This window comes from Psittacula echo (genome assembly GCF_963264785.1).
Source record: "Psittacula echo genome assembly, chromosome: 4".
NCBI lineage: Eukaryota > Metazoa > Chordata > Aves > Psittaciformes > Psittacidae > Psittacula > Psittacula echo.
Genome location: NC_137738.1, coordinates 121,283,534 through 121,304,587, shown reverse-complemented (window position 1 = coordinate 121,304,587; position 21,054 = coordinate 121,283,534). Strand labels below are relative to the sequence as shown.

The 21,054-nt window shown below is 46.2% G+C and overlaps 1 protein-coding gene across 1 annotated transcript; it reads right to left on the bottom strand.

Moving 5' to 3' along the window:
- Window positions 1-3,232: 3,232 nt before the first annotated feature.
- BUB1 (BUB1 mitotic checkpoint serine/threonine kinase) lies at window positions 3,233-20,697 on the bottom strand (the record flags this gene model as incomplete). The annotated part of the gene is made up of 25 exons (XM_080616531.1): window positions 3,233-3,428; window positions 3,832-3,938; window positions 4,183-4,360; window positions 4,454-4,611; window positions 4,812-4,973; window positions 6,330-6,445; window positions 7,027-7,167; window positions 7,650-7,873; window positions 8,741-8,819; window positions 9,377-9,557; window positions 10,425-10,506; window positions 10,892-10,982; window positions 11,616-11,711; window positions 12,506-12,643; window positions 13,551-13,603; window positions 14,444-14,766; window positions 15,109-15,269; window positions 15,952-16,142; window positions 16,247-16,299; window positions 17,580-17,686; window positions 17,951-17,991; window positions 19,379-19,575; window positions 19,939-20,083; window positions 20,415-20,474; window positions 20,681-20,697. The coding sequence occupies 25 exons, from the start codon at window positions 20,695-20,697 to the stop codon at window positions 3,233-3,235; spliced, it is 3,297 nt and encodes a 1,098-aa protein (XP_080472657.1).
- Between the last annotated feature and the right edge of the window lie 357 nt (window positions 20,698-21,054).

Here is a 21,054-nt window from a genome sequence, read left to right as displayed (position 1 = left end):
TAGAAAACAGGAGCCTCCACCCCACCCAGGGCAGCTGTGCATGGAGCTGGTCCCATGGCTGTCATGCTGCTTGGGATGGGTTTATGCTTTATCCCTCCTACTTCCCCGTGAGATGCTCATGTGAGGGGATGGCAGGAGGAGGTGCCCAGCATGGGGGGGTTCTTTAAGGCTATTTAATAGAAGATAACAGGGTATGGGCATCCTGAACCTGACCCTGGGCTGGTGTGGGCAGGCAGGACCAGGTTGGACAGAGCCTTGGGTGACATGATAGCAGGCGGTTGAAACTGGAGGATGTTAAGGTGCTTTCCAACCAAACCATTCTATGATTCATCCATCCCCATCAGCTACCCCATCTCAGACCTCTGCTCCTCCCTGGAGTTCAGCTATAATAAGCAAGGTTGGTGCCTTATCATAGGATCCCAGGCTGGTTTGTGTTGGAAGGGTCCTTAAAGCTCATCCATTCCCAACCCCATGCCACGGGCAGGGACACCTTCCACTGGAGCAGCTTGCTCCAAGCCCCTGTGTCCAACCTGGCCTTGAACACTGCCAGGGATGGGGCAGCCACAGCTTCTCTGGGCACCCTGGGCCAGCGCCTCAGCACCCTCACAGGGAACAGCTTCTGCCTAAGAGCTCATCTCAGTCTCCCCTCTGGCAGGTTCAAGCCATTCCCCTTGGCCTGTCCCTACAGACCCTTGTCCAAAGCCCCTCTCCAGGTTTCCTGTAGCCCCTTAAGGCACTGCAATGCTGCTCCAAGTCCCTGCTCTTTGCCATTGAGCCGGAGCAGCGCTAAGGGCAGGCAGGAGGGATGCACAACAACTTGATCTGACACCTCCCATCTAGACCAATGTGAAACTCCTACACCCACACAAGCTCCTTCTCCTCTTGCACAGGGGCTGACATTTAAGGTGTAGAGGCTCCTACCTGGTCCATGACGTTCTTAATTGCACATGCTCATAATGCAGCTTCAGATGCCGCTCCGAAAAGTGCGGAGCACTTTTCGGAGCGGCATCTGAAGCTGCATTATGAGATGAAGAACTTAATGTATAGCTATATTTACTATATGTATATATAAACATGAGCCTAACAGAGATCTTTGCCTGGGCAGAGAAGAGCTGGCTGCAGCTCAGCTCCTAAGAACATAAAATGAAGGAATAAAGGGACATAAAGCAAACTCAGCACTGCCTGTTTCTATTAGCACCAGCTACAAGGAGATTTCTGCAGCTGATCTGCCTCAAGGTGCAACTTGCTCCAGCTGCATCATGTCAGACCCCAAAAAGCTTTTCCATGTACTACACAAAGCCTAACAAGAGGCAAAACAGGATGGGTTAGAGGGTAAGAAGAGATTTACTTGCTGTAAAAGCAGGGAGAGGAGCTGCAGATGGAGGAGGATGGTCCCTGTTGATGGAAGGAGACGTCCCACGTTGCTGTGTGAGATGGGAAAGGTTTTCCCAAGGTGAGGAAGGAGCAGTGCTGGTAGGTGTTCTGAAACTACAGGCAGGTAGATAGGCAGCTGCAGAGCCTTGGGATGCAGCAGTGAATTCTATGGGAAAGCATCAGTCCAGAGCATGTTTGCTGCAGGAAGCACAGAGATGCGAGACCAGGAAGAGCAGATAAACGTAACAGGGAATTGTCCTATGAAATCCATCCCTGCTTGGGATGAACCCAGCATTCCTGACCTTCCCCTTATCCCAGGCCATGTTGGCTACCCAGGGCTCAGCTCTGCTGTCCAACCACAGGATGGTTTCAAAGTCGGAAAACTGAAACAGAGGAAAAACACCCCTGAAATACAGCAAGAGGAGGGAGATTGAGGAAAGTCTGTTGTTTGTCTCCCTCCTGTGGATGGATGCACAACTAAAGTGAATGCCCTCACACCTCCCTCCGGGGCTCTGCTGATAAAACATGCCCTTTTCTATCTGTTTCACAGGGTTATAAAGCAGGCCCTGCATGAAGGTGACTGTGAGCAGCATCAGGATAACTGCATCCCACCGGCTGCCAAATCCTCTGGAGCCCCTCAACCCACATCACCACGAGAGTGCTCTCCAGCTTCTCAATAGATCAAAAGTCTGCACATGGCTCTTATGTGGTTTGGGCACTTTAAAGCAATGCTTTCCTGGCATTTTCCCCATCTTCTGCCCCAGTAAAAGAAAACAAAGCCTCCTAACAACCAGAAAACAGCCATTTCAGTTCCAGGCTGGAGAGACACTTGCCTCAGGGGTTTTTCCCCTCATCTCTGCTAATTGTGTTGTGAGTGGCCAGAAGCACTGTAACCCAAGTGGCAAGTGTGGCTTCAGTCCTATCTCACTGGAGAACCTTGGTTTCTTTCAACCTACAAGTCCCTGAGAGAAAGGGTAGAGCAGGAGGGCTGTGAATGAAGGAGCGCAAACCTCAAAGAAAAGCAGCAGCACTCTCAGCATCGTTGCTCATCTGCATATGCCTCATCACAACTCAAAACAGCGCTTCCTTGTAGTCATTAATTACTTGCAGTGGCTTTTTTGGGAGAAGAGACCTGCAGAAGACCTCTCCTTCCACCTAGAGGCCATGGGGTATTCCCTGATCAGTTGTAGAAAGCCACATGAGCTCACGCTCTGGTAGCCCATGTCACATATGTGTTATTTCACTTCCCATTGCTGCCCTTGCTTCTCTTAAAATTGATGCTCTGAGTCTTCCATGACAATAGAGGCACAGTTGGGAATTATATTCCCATTTCCAACAACTCACTCCTCCCCCAAAGGCTCCATTCACCATTTTTCATGCTGGGAAAACACATCCTCGAAACCTCACATACGCTTGCCATGTCAAAGATGAGCCTGGACTGCATTTATCACTGTTAGCTGCATACAAGAGCTGGTCTAAACTTGGCCCTGTCCTTGCTTCCCGGTCAGAGCACTCTTCCCAAGGTCTCTTCACCATGAATGATGCGATGCTCTTCCCTTCCCCTGCTCAAAAATCCCAGGGGAGGTTGAAAGCAGTTACTTCACCTGCACAATGCTGTTCATCAGCTCTTTTCCCCTTTAAAAAGGCCCAATATTATGACAACTGCAGTCTCCCGTATGCCCATGGGTCAAGTTAAATGAACAAACAATTTTAGTGTCATTTTTCCCCACAAAAGCATAGAAAGATGCAAGTTGTTACTCCTGAAGTTAAGCCTAAGAACATTTATTTCTAAACCAAGTCATTACAAAAGCTTTCACATCAATAAAACCAGATCCCAGTAACTGTGCAAACCAAGTTCTTACTTCCGTGACCGCTTGTGTTCTATGAGCAACACAACGAGCCTGTTCCGAAGGAACTTGATTTCCTTTGCATAGGACCTGCAGAATAAGTCTTTGAGCCTCCTGCGCAGGGCTCCCAGAGAAGGCAGGCTCTGGCAGTTGGGAATGTTGAGCATGCTCTCAAAGAACTCTTTCCACAGGTCAGCATTGGCAAGCCTGCAAAGGGACAAACACGCATCAAGGAAATGCTGAATTCAAGCTCTTACAAGACTGTTTCCTGCATTTACCCAGCTCCCTCCCCAGTTACAGGCTGGAGCAACTGTAAATGTGGCTGTAACACAGCTGGGACATGCTGCTTAGTGTACCTAAGGGATTTTTCCTCCTTGTTGTTTCCTCTGTCCAAGCAGCAAGTAGCTGAGGACACTGCAATTCGCCACTGAAATGCTTCCTGTGCTTGAGTCAGTGATTTTATGAGGCACTTCCCATGCACTGAGCCCAGGTTTTAAGGCATCAAGAAGTGCACACAAGCACCACTGAGAGCTGTGTCAGAAACTAACCTCAAACCTGCTCCTGCTAATGCATGTCAGATAGACAAAGGAAAATGATTTTTGACACCAACCTTCTGAAGGCTCCCTCAGGCTTCCAGACACCATTTTCATTCTTCACTTGCATGTAGGTACCAAAAAGCATGCAGTAGACTGTTGCTGCAATGCCAAAGTAGTCTGTCTAAACAAAGCATAAACAAGTTTCCCCTTAGAAATTTATTGAGACCACTAAAAAACAGCTGAGAAACACTCTGTGGTGCCAACAAGGCAAGCTCTGTAAGAGGAGGCTTCAGGGTTGTGTTTTTAAAGCAACAAGCTGAAACTACAATTCCAGTGCAAGAGTCTAACCTTTCTATACCCCATTTATTGACCCCAGATACACACAATCAGCTCCAAATGTTCAAGCTGCCTGTGCAATCTCATACCTGGTAGTTCCATGGTCTCTGTGTCAGCATCTCAATACACTGAAATCCAGATGTTTCACACCTTGCAGTGAATGCTGTTCCCTCAGGAAAGAGTTTCATGTCTATACTCTGGCCCAAGTCAATGAGTGTCAAGCCATGAGAGAGACCATCTATGTCACATGTATCATTGTCCAGGAACCTTCAACCACAACAAGAAGCAGCAACCATGTAAGTATCAAGGATATGGCATTGTGATGTGATGGCATCTCAGGCAGCAAAAGGAAATACTTGCCTTTCCCCAAGTATGAAATTGTCAGGTTTGATGTCACCGTGAATGATTTTGCAGCTGTGGAGCTCTTCCACCATATGAAGAATTTTTACAGCGAAGTAGATGACAAGTGCTTGAGGCATCACCTTCTCAGGAAGCTTCTTGTAAATGTTTATGGCATTCTGCAATCAAAAAGATGGTGAAGAACCATCAACTACACAGAAATAGCTTGATATGGATTAGAGATCCATGCTGATAAACACAGAATAGTCCATAAAGAAAGTCTATGAAGTGCAGAGTAGAAGAGACATATCAATATTGCCATATAACAGCACTCCAAAGAGAATAGAGATGTTGCAGAGCAAAAGCCGATTACACTTACTAGCAATGTTCCATAGTTGTAGAGCTCACCAACCAAAATGCTTCCATTCTGGAAGAAGTGAGCAGAGTAAAAGTGGATGTAGAGATGGTGTATGCTTGGATCCAGCCTTTCCACCAGCTGTGTTGCTATGTAGAACTCCCAAGGGTTGGCAGGCTTCTGGACCTGTAACCAAAGAGTTGAGTGACTTTAGCCTAATATACTCAATCTATCTGTATATTAATTGAGTATATACTCAATTTATTAAACCTATGATTTAATATACTCAAACTATGTGCATTAAAACCTAAAGTTCTCCTCGGGTCGGGGTTTTTGGTTGTTTTCTAGTGGCACAGTGGGTATTTTTCCTTTAGACCAAATAAAACATTTCTATCTACAGTAATCAACCTCAGGTTGATACACTCAGTGATTAAACCTCTTGAATCAAGGCTTCAGTTACACACCACAGTTCCATTCTGGCTTATACACTCTTTTGTGCTGTTTAAAATGTCAGTGTTTCTGCAGCATTGATGTTTCTGCTGGCAACAGACATTTTGTATAAAAGATGCTTTTATAAAAGAAGCTTTTGAAGCTGAAACAGGAAAACCCTTCCGATTCCTTCCCCTAGTACTTCCCCTGCTATGCTGAATACCTGATGCTCAAAATAGAACACCAGCCTTAAGTCACCTTTAACTACTTGAAAGCTCTCAGTTTAAACTGTTAAAATTCAGAGGGGAAAGAGTAAATGTTGCAGAGATCCACACAACGGTTCCAGAGACAGATCTAAGGTGGAAATGCTAAAGGGGGGGAGCGCGTGTGCGTGTCAACTCAACCACACAACCGCACTGTAGTAACTGTACACGTGCCCTCTCAGCCAGCAGCAGATGTGGCTTGGTGTGACCTAGTGTAACCCTCATGGGCTAAGCTGACCTCGCAGTTGCACAGACTTCCCTCTTGGCAGCAGCTCTGATGTAAACACATGTTATCATCTGTTGCTCATTCCTGCACTGAGCAGCCTGCAAGGAGGCAGGGCAGAGCAAAGCGAGCTGCTCCATCTACAACACAAGTGTGTTTATTAGTAACTGCACCAGAGAGGCATCACCCAAAGCCTGCCCAACAGCCAGCTGCCACCAGAGAGCTGGCTGCACACAGGGAAAGCTAGTGGGTATGAATGTGAAACAAAGAATGGCTCCAATTTTATCGTCAATCCACATAGATCTCCTTTTTCTGTAGACTGAGAGAATTTGCACAAGAAGCTGCCTTTGTTCAGCTGAGAAAGATAGCCTGGCTTCAGTCTTACTCCTTAGATACTCATGACTGCTTTACAAAGGAAAGATGAGGAGGCAAATTGAGCCAATAGGATAAGTAACTTCCCATGTAGAATGAATCCAACACCACGGCACTCAACCTGAACAAAGCTTTGAGGACAGACCAATAATGTTTTCCTTCGTATTTACAAATAAGAAACTGCCACCCTGGGTGTCATTTACTACAGGACTCCAGAATTTTCCAGCAGAGTTGCTCCAAATCAACACTACTTACCTTGAATATGACTTTCTGGTTGTTTCTAGGGTTACTTGCATCCAGAATGGAAGCTTGATAGACTTGGGCAAAAGCTCCCTCTCCAACCAAGCAGTCCACGTGGAATGTACTGGAACCTTTAAGAGATTAACAACATTAAGCCTTGTTTGCAAACTTCATGGGAGAGAGATCACTGCTCAGGAACAAGATAAAAGCGTGAGCCTACGTAAGTTATTGCTTTAACCCTTGAGCCAGTCTTTCTCTGCAAATCTCTTCTCCACAGATGAGAACAAGTAGTGTGTGAAGTGCCACATGCTAAACAAAATAATCAGCGTTTCTATTTTAGGATGACTCCCTGGAAGCAATCAGATTCCAAAGTGCATTTCTTAAAAAGTAAACACTAATGGTTAAGTCATACAAGTATGTTGCAATTGCTGTCGTACAGACTCTGTTGACACAGAGACTGTGCTCTTCTGGACACAGTTTGGGAGTTGTGTCACAGCTTATTAGGAAAACCAGGAAAATTCCCTACACAGAATGTCTGTTAAAAAATGCTGATGGTACAAAAGACAAACCAAAACCCAGGTCTAATTTCAGAGCTGAGGTTTAGATAATTTGGAAGCTCTCTGGGTATACACACAGGTGAATTAGAAACCAGAGGTTTCCAGAAAACAGTCAAGACATGCTTAACAAGTGAAATGTTTGAGGTGGCTCTTACCCAGTGGGAGGTCAGCCTTGAGCCTGACGGGTGGAATTGCAGATTTCCACTCAAAGTAGTTGGCATAGGTGTGGAGTGGTTTAGGAAGCTCTGATAAGAACTGGCAAATCAATTCCTTGTCCCAAGGGTTCTCAACAAGGACTTCATGGAAAGAAGAAAAAGTGCTATAAGCAAAGTGTCTCTCCATAGAGGTAACACAAGCTTGTACTTGAAAGAGTATCACTGATTTAAAAGAAAAACCAGAATAAACATCAAAAAACCCGAAGAGAGATAAGTGAAGTATTCCTCAATTTTGACAATCCAGCTTTTATACCTAGGTCTTCCTCTTAAAGTTGCCCAGGCAGACGTTTCTGATAGATTTGAGCCTTAACTAGCAATGAATCCTTAAATACTCCTGAGTACTCCTGTACTTCAGAGTATCTTTGGCATCAGGTAATACAGGTACAAGGCTCTTGTTCTTCCTCACATCATCTGTCCCTAAGCAGAATCTCCTTGCAGGAGCCATGAGACAATTTGCTCATTGCAGTGAGCACCTTCATGTTGGAACAAAGCACTGCTGCAAGAACACAACACCACTCCACTGTCAGATGTGATGGAAGGAAAGTGTAGGCAAGGCTCTGTACCTGCAGCTCTAACACTCCAGGCTGTCCTATCCTGCCCAGCTCCAGGCAGCTTCTCATGGGGAATTCTGTCCAGCCCAGCAGATGAGGAATACTCGGCTCTGCTGGTGACAATCTGCTCATGTAACCTTTGAGAAGCAGCTGCAGCAGGTCCTGGAATTCCATTGCCTTGTTTCAAGACATTTCCTCGATGCTCTTCTTGTTCTGCAATGTGTTGAAGAGCAAGGCTGTGTATTTAAAACAAAGCATTAGTACTTGACAGTACTGCCATGGGGTTTGTACATCTTCAGTAAGCAAAAATGTGTTAAAAGACCACCCTGGTGACCTTGGCCAGAACCAACATTAAGATTAATTAAATTAATATTTCCTAAGAAAATTAGACCCATAGTCTAGTAGCTTTCAAGTTCATCAGCCAACAAATTTAGCCAATACTGAAAAGAAAGCCGTAATTTTACATACTCTGAAAAGAAGGCTCCTTAAGGGGAAACCTTACAACAGTCTTCCAGTGCCTTAAAGGGGCTGCAAGAAACCTGGAGAGGGGCTTTGGACAAGGGCCTGTAGGGACAGGACAGGCCAAGGCTTGAACCTGCCAGAACAGGGGAGACTGAGATGAGCTCTTAGGCAGAAGCTCTTCCCTGTGAGGGTGCTGAGGCGCTGGCACAGGGTGCCCAGAGAAGCTGTGGCTGCCCCATCCCTGGCAGCGTTCAAGGCCAGGTTGGACACAGGGGCTTGGAGCAAGCTGCTCCAGTGGAAGGTGTCCCTGCCCGTGGCAGGGGTTGGAGCTGGAGGAGCTTTAAGGTCCCTTCAACCCAAACCACTCTGTTATTCTATGATACGCAGCCATTAAAACTTTTTGGACAGTTAACTTTAAAAGTAAATGTGTCAGGGAATGCAAATCATAGGAGCATTTTAAGGTTCATTTACCTCCACAAAGAGCTGAGATTTACACTGAGCACAGTAACTCTGACATGAACACATCAGCTCTAGATTATTTGGAAAACTCACGTCAAGAGCAGCCTATCAGACCTGCCTGCTCTGGCAGGGATTTACTCAGCACTCTCAAGTCTTGAAAAGCTCCACAAGTCACGACATACCTGAGCTTCTTTGCTTTTGGCTGCTTGTGTAGTTCTTCAGAAAACTCCAAATCCATTTGTGGCAAGTCATCCCCATGGGCTAAACAAAAGGAGGAGGAACAACAGCGAACGTTTAATATCCCCAAAGGCAAGAACATTTAGTCTTCTTACCAAGACAAGAAGGTGAAGTTGTGAAGGCTCTAAAGGTACCACAAAAGCTAGAACTGAACAAAAGCCTATTTTAAAATAGGCGAGTAAAAATAGTTCTTTAGGGAGTGTATTCCAGGACTAAAGAGAGGCAGACAAGCATAAAGCTGCCCCCACAAGAAGGTGGTGCTGGGATTCCAGGCAATTTTATGAGTGTTTACAACCCCTTGGAATGGTTCAGAGCAGCAGTTTGACAGCACAGTGAAAGCCTCTCTTGTCCTTTGCCACCTTCTCTTATTCCTCCAGTTAAAAACCCTTGGAAAGCTCATGTACTGGGCCAGACTGTGCTCCCAGATGCTGTCTTGCAAGGACTGTGTACTCTGAAGTGGCAGCAGCAGGAGCCGTACCTATGTGGCATGTGTCAAAGCCTGTGAGGTAACCAGGGCACAGAAATGGGAGTGAAGCAGCACTGAGTTACATGCTCCCAACCTGGAGTATTAATTACCTTACCTCTGTCCTCCAAAGCTTGTTGTGGGCGTGCTGAGAGGTAATTAAATGGTGTTGATACGAGCTGGGCAGCTCGTGCAAAGTCTCTCGTGTTGTCTGGACTGGGAGCTAATGTTTTATTACTGCTCGGGAGATTCCACACTGTATAATCATCCCTCAGGAACTCTGCTGTCCCTGTTTCTTCCTAGACAAGGAAAAGAACATACAAAGATTTAAATCTAAGCCATCAAAGCCATCTTATACTAACCTTACAGCAGCCTCTGCCGTCAGTTCAGTAATGCTGAGCCTGCACGTGTCAACTTACATCATTAAAAAAAATAAGGAATGGCAATATAACCTAAATGGCAGGTTTACAGAGTTTTGCTTCAGATCTGGACGTTGGGAGTAACCAGCACTACACTAGGCAAAAAAATGTAATATGAGAATGAAAAAGCCCATCTCCTTACTCAGCCATCACTTGTATCCAAGCAGACTGAAGCTTTATACACCTCCTTGGCTGTGAAAACTGCCAACTGGTCAGGAAGTGTCTCTTGCTCCCTGTCCTTCCTCCTCCAAAGAGAATTATGGAATGGTTTGGGTTGCAAGGGACCTTAAAGCTCATCCAGGTCCAACCCCTGCCACGGGCAGGGACCCCTTCCACTGGAGCAGCTTGCTCCAAGCCCCTGTGTCCAACCTAGCCTTGAACACTGCCAGGGATGGGGCAGCCACAGCTTCTCTGGGCACCCTGTCTAGTGAAGAATTTCGTCCTTATATCTCATCTAAATCTCCCCTCTGTCAGGTTAAAGCCAGTTCTCCTTGCCAAACCTATGCATTTAGTGCAGTCGGTCTTGTTCTAGGGATAGAGTTCTCCAAAAAGAAGCTCCTAGAAGCCTTACGAAAATTAAATGGAAAGATTTATCCCATTGGTATGGAATGGGAGAGTATCTAGATTTCAGTTGAGTCCATTCGTTAGACTTTTGCAGGACTGGGACAGACCAGAGGTAAATGCTATCCCCTTTAACTACATAACCCATTTTTAAGGCTAATTCTTGCAATAATATCAAACACTCACTTCTGTGTTTGCTGTACAGTCGGTCAAGGGACGTTCTCCAACAGTTCTGGGCTCTTCTGGCTTGGTTTTATGCTGTGGGATCCTGACAAAAGAGGTAGTTTAGAATCTGAGGGTTCAGAGTCTTTCAGACAGACTGATCATAACAAAGGCTTCTTGGTTTGAACTTCTATTCTTTTAACTAATCCCATTTGCAGACACTTAGAGAAGTTGCAGTAGCTCAAAGGAACAAACTATCGACACTTATCCAGAAAATTAAGCACCTCAAGCACTGTCCAAACACAGAAGTTGTGCAATTCCACAGAGAAGCAACTGCAGCTTTCTCAAGCCATTTCCACACAGCTGCTAGTGACTGTATTCAAGCCGGTCCTCGTACTGCAAAAACAGTCACAGCAGTTCTATGGGACAGAATCAATCCTACATGGAATTCTTAATGAACTGAACTCAGGTGTTACTTTTCTGCTCCTTACCCATTGTTCTCTTTCTCATTCTCATCTTCAAAGATAGAAAATGCAGGCACGACAGGGATCGCCACAATGGGTTTCAGACTTTCATCAGGGTCTTAAAAATAAAAGACAACCAATATTACCTTCACGCCATGAAGAGTATATAAAGTCACATTTTCACCCCTAACCAGGCAACTGATGCCTATGCCTGCATCCTGAAGCATCCTCAGGATTCCCTCAAATTGTCTTTCCTATAAGCTCTTGGAAACAACAAAGATTTTTCCACCCCAAACCCAAGGCTGGCCCAGGAATACAGAAGCTTTCTTGGCTGCATCTGACCAGTTATGAAATACCTCACTGCTCACTCTTGTCAGCCACTGCTACTGCCTGATTTCCAACTGTTACAACAAGCTGGTGATTCAGATACTAAACCCCAGCCTCCAAAATGCTTTAGTAAAAAGCTTTACTCACATGAAGCTGTGCTCTTTGCAAAGTTAGGTTTTAAACACCAGGCAATTCTCTACAGAGAAGCATCAACAGGTTTGCTAACAGTGAAGTGCTTCTGCTCTTCTCTGACCATGCATCAAGATTTAGATCTTGTTAGTAAATTAAATTACCAGGAAAGAAGCTGTTTCTTCTCACCTACTCAAACTGTTACTTATCTCAAAGCTATCAGGACTGGTGGGAGGGGGAAATGGGAAATAAAGGCAGGAAATATCATGGAGTGAAGAACATAAATAGCACCTACCACTTTTTCTGCAGAAGGCTTCAAATCGCTCCTCACTTTCGTCCAGAGGAGACGGTTCGGGCAGGATGGGCGTTTGAAACATATCCATGAGAAATCCTAAATAAATGAATAAAATTAATACCCCCAAACCCACAGGAATATCACACCCAGTAGAAGTGGTTTTCAAAGGTTCTTCCATTGTGTAGTAGTCAAACCCAATGCCAATTCATTATAATATTCCTATGATTTATCAAATGCCAATAACCATTCCTTCCTATTGCATTTAAACACTCCAGACAACTGAACACACACCCAGGGAGATCCAGCTTGGCCAACACATACTTGTTGATGCTATGAAATTTCAATTCTGCCACAGGAGCAAGTTTTTATCTCTGCTTTATCTCCTTAGATATTTGGAAAACTAATGCAATGTTTAGAATTGACAATGTCTGTTAAATAATCAAAGACCTTTTGCATAAATCACCCTTGCTTCAGCTCTGAGGGAAGCTCAACATCACCCAGAGCTGACTTACTAACTACATAACGTTCTTCCACATTAGTTTCTTGTAGGTCTCCAGCTCAAAAACAGGAGCCCCCGACAGTACTGATAAGAGCAGCTCAGAAGCCAAGGAAGAAGCCTGTCGACATATCACCAGTAACTTATCGAGGAGTGTCTGGATGTATCCATGTGGCTGCTGGGATGTTATTAAAGCATCTATTGCTAGTCAAAAGTTTTAGGTCATGCAGACAACAGCAAAAGAAGAATATCAGTTTAATTTCATTTTCCTCTTCAACTGAATGGTGCACATGCTCATCTCTAGACAATGTCCTTGTAGAGGTGGCTCCACTTAAGTTATCAGGCAAGATCCCATTACCTCCAGTGGAACTGGCACAGTATTCCAGGTGCTTACCCAGTGCTTCCTTTGTATGAACTGTAGGTGAAGGCTGCACTTTGAATGGTGTGGCCTGTGTTGCTCCTCCCAGCGAGGTGTTTGGGGTGGCTTGAGAAACATTTCCAGAAGCAAAGGACGAATTCCCCACTCTAGATGCTAGAAAAGAGAACAAGGGAATTTCTGAAGTAGCCTGGGATTGTTCATTAACATTTCAGAAGAAAGCAAACTGTCGTGATAGAAGTAAATGAGTTGAGGAGCAGAATGACAACCCAGACTTTTGGGAGTGATTTGTCTTGTGCACAGATCTGCTTGGCAGATTCCCAAGCGAGAGCGCCCTGAAGGGCGAATGGGACCTTGGACAGCTGGGTGCCCTTGGTGCCCATCTTCAATTCACAGGAATGATCCATTCATCTCTCTTATGAAGAGAGGCTGAGGGAGCTGGGTCTCTTTAGCTTGGAGAAGAGGAGACTGAGGGGTGACCTCATCAATGTTGACAAATATGTAAAGGGTCAGTGTCAGGATGATGGAGCTAGGCTTTTCTCAGTGATGTCCAGTGATAGGACAAGGGGTAATGGGTGTAAACTGGAGCATAAGAGGTTCCATGTGAACATCAGGAAGAACTTCTTTACTGTGAGAGTGACAGAGCACTGGAACAGGTTGCCCAGGGGGGTTGTGGAGTCTCCTACATTGGAGATATTCAAGGCCCCGCTGGACAAGTTCCTGTGTGATGTACTCTAGGTTACCCTGCTCTTGCAGGGGGGCTGGACTAGATGATCTTTTGAGGTCCCTTCCAACCCTCGGGATTCTATGATTCTGTGAAAGCAAAGCAGGCAGGGAGCCAGCAAGGACAAACAGTGAACTCCTGACGAAGCTGAAACAAAAAGGAATTGCCCACAAGATGGAAAAGTGACAGGAAGGGATATAGAGACACTGCCCAAGCATGCAGGAATGGAGTTAGGAAAGTCAAAAACCTTAGCTAGGGTTGGAACTAGCAGCCACATGCTGTTGATCACCAGCCAGTCACACCGATAGCATCAGTCTTTATCAAAACTGGGCTTATTACCTTCTTTCACATCCACAGCAGATGTCAATGCAACAGCTCTCTTGTTGGGATGCCTTCAAAGGAAGGATTAACATTAGCTTGAAATAAAAGCCATTATTTAAATTCCAGCTTCATTCTAAACAGTAAGGAGGCCTTTCCCAGTCTAGAACAAGGGAAAAGTCCCAAACGCAACTTGTGATCCTATTTTTATCCCCCATGAACGACTTTTTAGTCTCACAAACAAAGCAAGTGAGAGATCCTTTAGAATGCTATTAGAGGCTGCCCCCAAGAAAGCTTCTCATACACTGTCAATAGGTATAAAACTTGAAAGGCAGCAGAGTCCTTTAGAAAGGTTAAAACGCAGGCATTACATACTCTTCTTGGGCACAGTTTGCCTCCAAATAACTCCATAAAATAAGTGAATGACAACTGGTTGGCCAAGCCTACCCAGGCAGGCTTGCTTTGCCAAGCTAGGTTTCTCCCTCTGTCCCCAGCTTTGTTTCCTGTGTTAAGCCAAGTCAGGCAAGCAAGACGTACAGAAGATTCATACAAGCACTTTTTTCTTCTCTGGAGATCTCTGTGGCCAAGATGTAGCATATAGGACCTGCAGGAACTGAGCATATCCTGTTTATTTCAGGCATGCCAGGGCCAGCAATGCTGAATGATTACTGCAGTTACACACTCTATTTCCTCATTGTTATTACAACTAAAACACAGGGTTAAAGGAATTAACAACTGAAAGGAGGACTCTATGTTAGGGAAGTTTGATCTAGATTTAGATATTGGCTTCACCTGGCTATTTCAGATTATTTTGTTTTCAGAAGAGGAAGAAAGATACTCTTCTAGGTAATTCTCAGTTGAAGTGTAGATGCTGAAGACAGCATAAGAGCAAGAATTAGCCTGTTTATACATACTTTTCTCCACTGCTCCAGTTAAGAGCAGAGTCAGGATGTGCCCGTTCCTGAGCTGAAGCATTATTGAAGGGCTGGTGTAACAAACTCTTCTGGAGTTGTCCAAGCTCTGGCTGAGTTCTGACTGCATCCTTCTTACACGTTTCTTCGCACAGGGAGGTTGATGTCTTCTGGTGGCCTGGCTGCAGTGTAGGAGCAGTGGCTGACAAAGTGCTTGCCTGAGGCTGGCCTGGTACCAGCCCTCGGGTGTTCTGTAGATGCGAAGTTTGACAAGATGCCCTCCAGCTCTGCTGCAGAGCTGCACTGGGTGTCACATGTGAATACACCTTTAGGGATAAGAAATGCTCTTTTACACTCAAATACCCCCACAAGTAGAGCCATTGCCATTTTCTTTTTATTTCTGCAGAACCAGAACAGTTTTTCATGCCTAACTTCCATGCGCAACTAAAACTAAATTGTGGAGAAGCGAAAACAAACCTTTGGGTTTAACAATTAAAATACATATCATTGAGTATTTAAAGTTATGCCAGCTATCTACACTAGTCAATACTGCAGCCTGAACTGGCAGGTTTGGTTAACAATCTGCTCTGGTGACTGTCTAAAGCATGGTTAGATTGTGAGATAAGCTCACGAAGACAGCTCCTGTCAGTCACAGGATACGTACTTACCACTGTCCCATTTGGCCCAGCTGATGTTGTAGCTGCTGATTCCAGTCTGGTTTCCTCCAAGCTTTTGGTGAGCTGGGTGAGCTGCTCCAGCTTCTGCTGCAGGGCTTGCAGTTCAAGGACAGCCGACTCCTTTTTCCTTATGGAGTCTCTCTCTTCTTTCTCTAAGGATTAAGCAGTGATAGTAAGTGAAACAGTTAATCAGTATCCAAATTAATTTCTCAACAAAGACATTACAAGCTGCTTGGGTTTAAAATTTAGATATATAGTCTGTACAATAGACAGAGCTCAGCTCCAGGGGCACAAGTCTGGGCGAAGCAGTTATTTCCCACATAGAATCATAGATGGTGCATCCATAACCTTTCTGGGCAGCCTGTGACTAACTTGGGCAAAGGACAAGGCATGGCATCATGAAGAACCATATGACAGCTTAAATTGTCCTCTGGGCCATCTTTGATTACAGCCTACTGATAGGAACCAAGATGCTCTCAATCCTGAATTCCAGGTGGCAGAGAGCCACAGCTTGAGCTCACATCAGGGTAACTGGGACTGCTCAGAGCTGCTCACACTTTGCTCACAAGAAACACCACTGTGAAAACCCACGTTTGAAAAGACAAACCTAAGGGATGAGCTTAAACAGTAAGCATCGGTGTCAATTGTTTGGCATGCTACCTGATGTTTCCAAGCTTATCCCACCCCATTTCCATACAGGGGTGCTAAGTTGGGCTTTGAGAAGGTTTCCAGGCTTCAGGAGAGAGGTTGAAAGAGAAATGAATGCAGCCCGGTATTAGTTTTCCAAGGGTATGAGAATGTTTCTGGAATAGCTAGATGGAAAGAGAGGAATACCCCATTCCTGCTGCCTCCTGAGGCGCTCATACTTCTTGAAGTATCTCTTGGCTCTCAGCTCCTCAAAGGAAAGTTCAGAGCCTTCACAGATGAGCAGGTTCTTATCATACATTGCAACCTGCTCACACTCAACACCAGCAGAGGATGACTTAGGACGGACTTCAGATTTGGAGATGTATGTAACATACTTTCTGTGAGGAAAAACACGGAAAAGCTCTATTCAAGTTTGTTGGATTTATGCCAGGAATGTGTTAATTGTCCCACACTGTGACTTTAAAAAACCCCAAACACTTACACTTCTTCTCTGCCACCAGAAGAACACGACTGAGCACCAGCAGCATCAGGACCCTAAAGCAGGGAAGGGGAAATAAACCACTAAAATAGAAGCAGGAATTCCAGTATTACAGTTAACCACCCATTTTGACAGGACCAGCAACCATAAAGGCCCCAGTATTGAATTCTGATTGAGAGGATGACAATTCAGACCATGAGCATGGCAAGAGCAGATCAGAAAGAGCTCTACAGGTCATCAGAGCCTGAACGATTAGCCACATAACAGTCTGCTGTAATCTCAGAGAGCTTTTGGATGATGGATACTGGAACTATCCAGAAAGGATATCTGGATACTGGAACTAGTTGAACAGGGAGTTTCTATTCCAAAAGTCAGGAATGTAAGTTAGATCACTGGAGTTTGTTCAGAACAGACCTGATGTCCCCACCCAATTTCTTTCTTTGTCCAACCTAAGGGCTAAGGAACAGGCAGCAGACACAGGAAGCTTTAACTCCGTTCCATCACCCACGATACCTTCCACAATTTGTAGGCAATACCAAACTAAGCGTCAGGAGCACTTTAGAAAACAGGACCAAGCTGAAAAAGGTTTCGCAGTCTTTCAGGCTGTAGTTTCACCTCTGTTCACCTTCTCACTGTGCAGAACTGTAACCAGCTCTGACAAACCTCAGAAGGACGGGTGCTGCTGAGTTACAAGTATGGCTTGTTTTGCTGTTTTATTGTGGGGAAGGAGGTGAAGAAAGACGACTACAGGGTGACAGGATTCACACTGTAAAGCTAACTCAGGATTGCTCATGACGTATGAACAGAACCTGAGCTGGAACTTGTTAGACTGAGCTGGCAAGCTGCAGAGGGGCTCAAGAACTGTGCTGAAGTCACCTCCTACTCACTTCCCAGTTTAGACTGGCTTCTATAAGAAACCACCATCCCACTGAGAACAAGCCCAGACACTTCTCCTCATCCTCTGGCATTGCCTTTATTCATTCTTAAAGAGGATATTTAAGAAGTAACTTGAATTTCACCAAAATTCAGTGTAGGCAGTTTCCAGGGAGCACAACTGGCACAGGATCTATTGATAACATTCCTCCTGTGAAGAAAGCAACCAGCTGGATGGATCAGTCTCTGCTTATGCTGCTGGAAATATGTCAATTGGAACTAAAAGTGTGTCCCAACACTTCCAAGTTGAGATATTTCTACGAAGATGTGGCAGCATAAACCCATCAGTAACGTTCCTGAGCCACACCAGACAGTTAATATGTTTTATCATCCTTACTCAGTCAAGCTCTACAATCCAACCTTCATGAGGGCTCCACAATGTCACTTATGAAGAGTCACTTACCTGATTTTTGCAGGAGTATGTGGTCTCATTGTTATTTGAAACACTCTTTTGAGGAGCCATTAGATTTGCAGCATGTGAAGTTTGAAGAGGTTTGATAACAGCAGTGCCTGGGACAGGTAATATGGGTTTGCATTAATGAGTAAGAATCATTTTCTCATTTGTGAATTTCTATTCACTTTAAGCATTGGAAAATTAAGAACTCATTTTGAAGACACTTCCCTTAAGAATTTTAAGGGTAGCCAGGAAAATAGGGGAAAAAAAGACCCAGTTTCTATGGGAAACTTGATTTCTTCAGTGACAAAACTCACAGTTTGAGGTAAAAGATTCATCTAATCGAGTTACAGCTCACAGGCAGGTACCTTGAGCCTTACCTTGCAAAGGAGGATTCCGAGGATCAGAGTTCTGCAGCCAGCTAAATTGCAAGAAAACACAGTTATTGTCATTATATATACCTGTCCCTCACACCTCCCCACCCCCAGGAACCTTTGATTTTATTGTAGTCATCATACCATGAAATGCAACACTAAAAACCCAAGGCAGTTACAGGACACTGATTACTACACATGGACATATCAGAGAATCACAGACTAGTCAGGACTGGAAAGGACCTTAAGATCATCCAGTTCCAACCCCCCTGCCATGGGCAGGGACACCTCACACTAAACCATGGCACCCAAGGCTCTGTCCAGCCTGGCCTTGAACACTGCCAGAGATGGAGCATTCACAACCTCCCTGGGCAACCCATTCCAGTGCCTCACCACCCTCTCAGTAAAGAATTTCTTCCTTAGATCCAATCTAAACTTCCCCTGTTTCAGTCTGAACCTGTTACCCCTTGTCCTGTCACTACCGTCCCTGATGAAGAGTCCCTCTCCAGCATCCTTGTAGGCCCCCTTCAGATACTGGAAGCTGCTCTGAGGTCTCCACGCAGCTTCTCTTCTCCAGGCTGAACAGCCCCAACTTTCTCAGCCTGTCTCCATACGGGAGGTGCTCCAGTCCCCTGATCATCCTCGTGGCCTCCTCTGGACTTGTTCCAACAGTTCCATGTCCTTTTTATGTTGAGGACACCAGAACTGCACACAATGCTCCAAGTGAGGTCTCACGAGAGCAGAGTAGAGGGGCAGGATCACCTCCTTGGACCTGCTGGTCACGCTCCTGTTGATGCAGCCCAGGATACGGTTGCTTTCTGGGCTGTGAGCGCACACTGCAGCCGGCTCATGTTCATTTTCTCATTGACCAACACCCCCAAGTCCTTCTCCGCAGGGCTGCTCTGAATCTCTTCTCTGCTCAACCTGTAGCTGTGCCTGGGATTGCTCCGACCCAGGTGTAGGACCTTGCACTTGGCATGGTTAAACTTCATCAGGTTGGCATCAGCGCACCTCACAAGCGTGTCGAGGTCCCTCTGGACGGCATCCCTTCCCTCCAGTGTATCAACCGAAATATCCTTGAAGCTTGAGCTTCCAAGTAGTGAAGCTTACACCAGTATTTCCCAGGTAGGCTGCCTGAAGCAGATCAGACTACCCATCTTTATAGTTTAAATCTACTTAACAGACACTAGGCAGGAAATCAGTCAATAAATTGACGTTCTTTCTGGGCCCTGCTTTGCTGAAGACTGGTACAGTTTTTATATACACCCCCTTCAAAACATCCAACAGATAGTGAAAGGCAAAGAAGCATTGTTAAACTTATATCTACATCTAACAAAACCAATCACTGCCTCAGCTATAGCACATACACACAAGAAAAGAACATAAAATCAGGCATCTGAACAGCCCAACAAGTGAAGGATGTGTCAGAATTACCAATAGAGCTGTTGCAGGTTCTCTCGTGGCTGGGCCTGGTTGTGAAGTCCTTTCTGAAGGACAGCTCCTGCATGCTGCACATTGCCCTCGCTGACGAGCTGCTGAGCCCAAGCAACATAGAAGCTCGATGCCTTTGCACCAACTCCCTGACCATGCAGGTAATCGAAATACTGGCAAGGAGAAGAGATGAACCCTGCCTGCGTGAGATAAAGGTGCATAAATGCGTTCAAATACATCCAAGGAAGAAGCAAATACACCCAGTAACAATTTGTTAGTTACCAGCACAGGGAAGTACTGTTTTCTAAAGCAAAGCCAGATAGATGTGATACCTAACAAGCCAAACAGCTGAATAACAGAAAATAATAAAGACATGTGCTGTCCTTCAGCAGGATGGAAAAGTCCTCAGAGCTCCTATGGAGAGCAGCAGTACGTCTAAGTTCCACACCACCTCCCTGAGGGCTCCTTTTCCTCTCACAGCTCTCTGCAGTCAGAGCTCCAGAATGGCAGGACAGCTTTGGTTTATTAGGATAGCTTAATTCTTCCCAAAAGCATATACTTACCAGCTTAATACAGTAGTTAACAAATCTTGGATCTTCGCGGTACCTCTTCTCGCTTAAGAACATCCTTACAAGCTGCTCCAGGAGGCTGGGCAAGCGGTTCTGCTTCTCTTGGGGCGGAAGACATCCTTCTACCCACTGTGCGTACCTGGAACACGCCCAAGCCACTCAGAACAACTGCTCAAACTCAGTCCTGCTTTCAAACTGAAACTGGGGAAGTTCAGGTTGGAGATAAGGCAAAAGCTCTTCCCTGTGAGGGTGCTGAGGCGCTGGCCCAGGGTGCCCAGAGAAGCTGTGGCTGCCCCATCCCTGGCAGTGTTCAAGGCCAGGTTGGACACAGGGGCTTGGAGCAAGCTGCTCCAGTGGAAGGGGTCCCTGCCCGTGGCAGGGGTTGGAGCTGGAGAAGCTTTAAGGTCCCTTCCAACCCGCACTGTTTTGTCTCTATAAGGAGCTGTGCCGCGCACAGCAGCGATGCTGACCTGTCCCATAGCTCCAGCGGGTCGGTCCCTCGGTAGTCCCGTATCTGAGCCTCGAAGCTCCTGCAAGACAAAGGCGGGGTCAGGCCGGGCTCAGTGCAGCCCCCCTCCCCCCCCCCCACAGGCCTGGCCCAGGACACCCCACTCAGCTGCGGCCGGGAAACCACACCCGGGACAAAGGCCGAGGGCTCCCCTCTGCCCGAACACCCGGCACCGGTCCGGGGTCCCCCCCACCCCCGGCACCCCCCGGTGCCCCCGGCCGCGCTCACCTCACGGCACCCTCCATGTTCCGCCCGCTCCACCGGCTGCGCGGATTCAAACCCGCCGCGCAGCTCTCCCATTGGCTGTCGAGCTCCGCCAATCACGCCCGCTTCCGCTGGGAGGCCGCGCTTTCTTTGTCACCCCATTGGGTGAGCGCGGCCCCGCCCCCTGGGGCTGGCCCCGCCCCTCTTGCTGGGCGGTGCTGAGCCGGGGGATGGAGAAGGGACAGAGGGATAATCCATCTATGATGTAATTAATGGATCACAGTGATTTATAGTAATAAAGGCAGCCCGGGCAGGCCCAGCCGGCACCATGCACCGGGCAGCGCGCTCGGGGAGCAGGACTTGGCCTCGCTCTGCTGGAATTTACTTCCCCTGCACAC